General features: G+C 41.7%; 1 protein-coding gene across 1 annotated transcript in view; it reads right to left on the reverse strand.

The window, feature by feature from the left end:
- The window catches only part of UBR1 (ubiquitin protein ligase E3 component n-recognin 1), a 106,690-nt gene extending 103,699 nt beyond the window's left edge, over positions 1-2,991 (reverse strand). The window contains exon 1 of the mRNA XM_080930920.1: positions 2,857-2,991. Within this exon, the coding sequence (XP_080787046.1) occupies positions 2,857-2,937 (81 nt within the window). The 5' untranslated portion in view covers positions 2,938-2,991. The remainder of the gene's footprint in view (positions 1-2,856) is intronic.
- Positions 2,992-6,650: the final 3,659 nt, after the last annotated feature.

A 6,650-nucleotide genomic window follows, 5' to 3' on the forward strand; every position in this document is an offset into this window, starting at 1 on the left:
CCGGACTCACGGGTGGAGAAACCTCGGCACTCCAAAAGTTCATTTGTGTTTATATATACAGCAGACAGACAGGGCTATTGCATACAGCTGAACAAGAAGGAGGAGGGTTATGACATACAAAGGAGACAGGATTTATGGCATACAGCCTGGATCGAGGGGATGAGATTAGCTAATCTCTGTAGGAAGCACTCTTCAGACCATAAACATTTTGGGAAAAGAGGGATGACAGTTATGGTGGACACTGTTTTCTACATACACTACCAATATATGCAACTGGACCAGAAGAAGGCTTTGCCATCCCGCTGAGCCTCATCCTGGGGGCTGGTGAAGAGGGAGGCTTTGCCATTTTCCCATGAGTCTGAGGCCATGTTCCTTGACAAGCTTTTGTCCATGTCAACAGCACACATTCACTCAAGGCTTTTCCCATCCCCACACTGAAGGATGATAAAAGTAGAAGGAGAGAGACCAGTTAAGAAGCTACAGTTGTCTAGGCAACAAATGGAGGCTTAGATTACACTGATGAGTGTAAAGACAGAGAGACATTTGTATTCAAGAGCTAATGTGGAGGTGCCCTGTACTGAGACAAGAATAACAAAACCCTTGATTTGCCTTCCTGCTGTCCCTCCTAAACTCTTGATTATTGTTTCATTCCAATATTTTTAAATTATTACTATTATTGCATGTGGGTAGATGTGTATATGTGGCACAGCATGAATGTGGAAGTGAGAGGGCATATTTGTAGAGTTGGTTCTCTCCTTCCACATTTCCATTGGTTCTAATGATCAGCTTAAGGTACCAAGCTTGTGTAGGAAGCAGCTCTGAGCCATCTTGCCAGCCCTATCATTTCATTCTACTTGTTAGGTGATGTTAGACCTTGCTGAAAGGTTACTAAAACGACCCTGTATCTAAAAAAAAGAAACTTAGTAAAGAAATCGGTAGCTGTAACTAGAAAAGCACTCTAATGAGAACGGAAATCTTATATTCGTTATTTTGTTTCCACAAGACCCAGCAGTGTTTTGAGATAGAAATTAAGCAAACAGCGGTTGGGTGCTGAAGAACAAGCTGAGCAATTTTGGCTTAACAACAAGGGTTTTAAATAGGGAGAATGAGATGGAAAAGGGCAGCTTGAAAAAGGACAGGAAGTAGGATGAACTCTGGGGTCAAGCAGAAAGACTCAAACCAAAAAAACAAAGGCTTCACAGTCATAGGTCTGTCCACTTACACCACCTTATCTTAAATCTAAATTCTTCTTAGTCTATATAATCTACATCACAAGACTGAACTCCCTGAGGCTGCATGACAGCACTCCTTGCTTTGTAAAGTTTAAAAAGCTTTGCCCAAAGAAATACATTTTTCTTTGAAGGAGTGTTACAGATTCCTGTTTGATTTCTATACCACTATTTCCAATTTCAAATTAATGGATGTTTTATGGTTTTATAAGTGGGGTTTTACAGTGCTAGTGGGAAAAAATTAACATAGCAAAGATTTAAATAAACATTACTCATCTTTGGCAATAGGAAACTACAACTCTAAACGACTATAACATACTAGGTTACACACACACAAAACACATGATTCTACCTATGAATCTTTTTTTTTTCTATTTTTGTTTTTAGATAGAGTTTCACTGTCTAGCCCAGGGTTTGCCTGACTCCCGAAAAGAAAGTAAATGATCCTTCTGCCTTAACCTATAACTCAGAAGAGGAGCCCTGGCCTACTAGCATGCATAATGCCTTGAGTTTTCTTCCCAGAATTAAAAAACAAAACAAATAACAAACAAACAAACAAAAACCGGTTTAGCCACTTGGAAACATGTTCTAGCTGTTTTCATCTGCGTTTCAACTACTTTTGGGGACGGAGGAGGAAGACTGCCAAGAGCTGATCTAGTACATTCTTATTCCAACTCTGTCCCTACTGTGCTTTTATCTTACATTCTCTCTTGTCCCTGTGGTTGACTTATTTCTGAGTCATTCTCTTGTCTCATAAAATAATGTTCTAGAGTCTGCTAGGGTAAAGTAAGCCAAGAACTGAGGTTTTTTTTTTTTTTTTAAACTACAAACAACTTCACTAACAGGTATCTGTATATACAATGGGTTTGTGTGGGTGCAGGTGTATTTCCCACACTTTTCCATATGCAGCTATAGGCCAACTGATAAAACATGTCGTGATTAATAGCAAGTACATCATAAGTATCCCCCCCACACACTAATTATCTGAAAGGACCCCATCGGAACATTTGTGAACATTACCCTTTTTCATTCTTTCAAAATCTAAGAGCCAAGTAGAGATTCCAGTACTCTCTCGCTTAAAACATCCCTTCCTACATGTAAAAAAGACGACAAAAGACAAATTTCCCTTACTGGGAGCCAGATCTAGGGTTCTCAAGACGCTACAATAATGAACATCTGGACATGACCTGACAGCGGCAACACTCACTGCCACCATCAAGTCCGCCCGACAAATGCTACATCACACCAGGTGCTGGTCCCGATTCCTTATCAACGAGAGGGCTCAGCAATGCGTCTACTGTAAAAATGGCCTAATCCAACCTCAACTCAGCTCCTGGAGCAAACCACCTAAATTTGCACGAGTTCTTTCTACTTCAAAATAGAGACATGCGTGTCGGAGCACGTTGAGACTTAATAGATGACAGTCATTAAACTCCGTAGATTTGGCTGGCAGGAATGTGTGTAGGAGACGACTAACTTTATGGGGGGAGGGAGGGTCGATCCTTCAATCCTAGGACCCTCCCCCCCTTTCCCAGCGCCGCCATAGAAAGCGGAGCCCCAAACCCTCCCGGCGCGGTGGGAAGCTGTTGGTGGAGAGGACAAAAGGCACTAGCCGATAAAGACTCACCGATGCCGGCCGCTGAGGGGTCAGGGGAGGCTCCGGGCTGACGTCCATCCTCTCGGCGCCGTCCATCTCTTCGTCCGCCATCTTAAGGGAAACGAACGCCCGCAGTTCCCGACCCCCGGCCGCCAGCTAGCGGAAACCTGTGGCCGGCCCGACGCGCCAGGGACGACACTTTTACGACGGCCCCTGAAGTCAGGTTTGTCGCAGCACCCGGAGCGGCTTCCGGTCGGCTTCCCGGAAGCAGGTTCCCCACCTGCCAAGCCGAAGGTTTCCGCCCCTGAGGGTTAGTCCTGCTCCCCCGGGGCTGCTTTCCGAGGGTAGTCCTCAGAGCTCTGTCTTTATCCCTTAACCCGGGGGCAGGCGTGGTGAGATGGCAAAACCATTTGTGGGTAAGGGAAGTCAAATTGAATACAACTCCGTTAAGGAATACCACATGAAAAGAACAAGGTAGCTGTACGGAAACATCGAGGGGAAAACCTTGCAGCACACTACAAATTTATGCATGTGTGCATCTATGCATTGTGCGAAGGAATGGCTCTGAACCAGGAGAAAGCACCCAAGGCCAAGACCGGGGTTGGAGGACAAAGGTGATGAAGAGCTAATTTAGTGTCATATGTTCTTGTTGTTTTGTTTGGTTTGTTTTTTTACGAAACAAATACTGACCTCCAATTCCACACGTTCCTCCCACCTACGCATCCCAAGTAACAGATGTCAGCCACTTGGCCCCTTTTTAAATTAAAAAAGAAAAACTGTATTTTTTATAACTTCAGCGACTTTTGTGTGTGTGTGTGCGCGCGCGCTATATGGGAGCTTCTAACTTGGGAGCTACATGGTGAGACACTATCTCAAAAAAAGAAAAAGAAGGAGGTAGAAGAAGGAGAAAGAATGTTAAAAATGTTTGTTATGTTGTTTAAATGCTTGTAAAGCAGATATGGGTGGCTTACAACTGTAACATCAGCTAGCATTTGAGAAGCTGAGATATGAGGGTTGTTCCAAGTTGGAGGCAGCAAAACTATATGGTTCCAGATCAGCCCAGTTGTGAGTAAGGCCCTGTCCAAAACAACAAAAAGCAGAGTATGTTGGGTTACATGAAGCCCTGCATAGAAACTTTTAAGCAAATTAAATATTTTCTCCATCTTAAATTGTAATTAGTAAATATTGATAGAAACCATATATGCAAAAGGTTCTTGGGCTGGAGAGATATCTCAGAGGTTAAGAGCACTAGCTGCTCTTCCAGAGGTCCTGAGTTCAGTTCCCAACAACCATATCGTGGTTCACAATATAATGGGACCTGATGCCCCCTCTTCTGGTGTGTCTGAAGATAGCTACAGTGTACTCATATACATAAAATAAATAAATAAAAATTTGAAAAAAAGATTCTTGGGAAGGGGCCCAATAATTTTAAGAAAGTAGTCCTTGAGAAACACTGTTGTTGGGTTATTCTTTCTATCTTGAGAATGCACATTGTTGGGTGAAAAATCAAGTGGCTTTTTTTGTGGAAAGAGACTATAAGGCATAAGGCTGAGCTTGTGACTCATTGTATAGGGCTTATCACACACACACACACACACACACACACACACACACGGATTATAGACACACACCACACAGACGTGTACACACAAACTAATAATAATAAATGCACCTATACACTAGGGTTATAGTTTGTCTAGCATGCACATTATCCTGGACTTGATCCTCAGTGCTTAAAAAAGCAGCAATTTTTATATTAAACATGTTTAATGAAGAATGCTAATCACCAAAATCTTATGTTAATGAAAAATTTTAATGACAAATGCTAGTCATGGTCTTAGGTTTACTGTCACTGTGATGAAACACCATGTCCAAAGCAGCTTGGGGAGGAAAGGGTTTGGTTTACATTTCCACATCACTGTTCATTAGCCAAGGAAATCAGAGCAGGAACTCAAACAGATCAGGAATCTGAAGGTAGGAGCTGATGCACAGGCCATGGAGGGGTGCTGCTTGCTTACTGTGAGTAATGACTTGCTCAGCCCGACTTCCTATAGAACCAGAACCACCAGCCCAGAGGTGGCCCCGCCCACAGTGGGCTGGTCCCTGCCCCATCAATCACTATTGATGGGAATACCCTATTGAAGGGACCAGATAGAAGGAGGGGCAGCGATCAGGATGTGAAGTGAATGAATGAATGAATGAATGAATGAATGAATGAATGAATGAATGAATGAATGAATGGAAAAAAGAATAAGAAAATGCCCTATGTGCTTACAGCCCTATCTTGTAGAGGCATTTTCTCAATTGAGGTTCCTTCTTCTCTAATGACTATAGGTCCTGTCAAGTTGACATAAAACTAGCCAACACAATCACTATTTTTAATTGTGTCTCCAGACTCATTCAGAAATGAATCCTTGGCATCCCTATATAATATGCATTATCCCGGGCGGTGGTGGCACACACATTTAATCCCAGCACTCAGGAAGCAGAGGCAGGTGAATCTCTTGGGTTCTACCAGGACAACCAGGTCTACACAGAGAAACCTGTCTTGAAAAACCAAACCGGATAAAGCAAAACAACAACAACAAACCTTTTTATTTCAGAGGCAGAGGTGATTATTTTTTTATGACAAGTATCTCTTACCTAAAATCCTTGGAATTAGAAGTGTTTGGATTTTTTTTTTATATTGGGATGTTTTCATATCCATACTGAAATGTCTACATAGACCCAAACCTAAACTCAAAATGATGCCCTGGGTTTCAAAACTGATTATCATTTTCTACTTTGTACTTTCTAGTTTTTCTACAGGATGTCCTAGTGTAGACTGTGTTTTTAATTTTGTATGTGTGGGTATTTTGCCTCTATGTATGTCTCTGTGCCAACTGTGTACAGTACCCCAAAAAAAGGCCAGAAACATATATTTTAAAAAACTCTGCCCATCTTTTTTTTTATTAGATACTCTTTATTTACATTTGAAATGTTATCCCTTTACCCAGCCCCACTCCCATCCCCCATCTGCCCATCTTTTAAGCAAAGCATTTTTAATATCTTCCTGCTTTTCTAACCAGATGCGGTTGAGCCCTTCCCTCCTGTTGGAGGACTACTTTAATAATAATTAAATAACAGAGGCAGTACACCTCTTGAAGCAAATTTATTCATTGGGATTCAGTACATTTTATTTTTTATTACTTGGTTTTAAATTTAGGAGCATTAGCCTTACTGGGGCATCCTCATCTACAAAACAGATGCCTGTACAAAGTTTGTGAAGATTAATGAGATACCACCTAAAGCCCAGAATGCCTGGTTTTCTATAGTACAGTGTTTGGTAATAGCTAACTCCCTTCTCACCCCATAGGTCTTCTTATATACAAAAGCACTATGTAGAGGGGAAGGGAATCGGGGATCAGCATACAGTCTTTCCACTGTGAATGCCTTATTAGCATCCCCAACCAAGAACCTAGAGTTTGTTACTGTTTGGTATCCTAGATAACAATGTCCACCAAGACTTGCCAAGAGTTCTTTGTTCGCTATAGATTATTGTGCTCATTACCTCTGTTTGAACACTTGGAATAAAGGTGCACACCACACCCAGCTTTTTTAAATAACTGCTGAACTGAACTGAGATTTCTATTATAATATTTTTTAATAGTGGGATGCTCTGTTGTTTTTGTAGCCTACATGGCCTGAACTTGCTAGCTCTCTTCTACAGTGCTGTGACTGAAGGTGTGTGCCACCATATCCAGCTAAGTATTTGTGCTTTCTTTATATCTCCTGTTAGATAAATTATTCATCCCTATGATGTATGAATAATTTATCTAACAGGA

The sequence above is a fragment of the Micromys minutus genome, assembly GCF_963924665.1.
Source record: "Micromys minutus genome assembly, chromosome: 17".
NCBI lineage: Eukaryota > Metazoa > Chordata > Mammalia > Rodentia > Muridae > Micromys > Micromys minutus.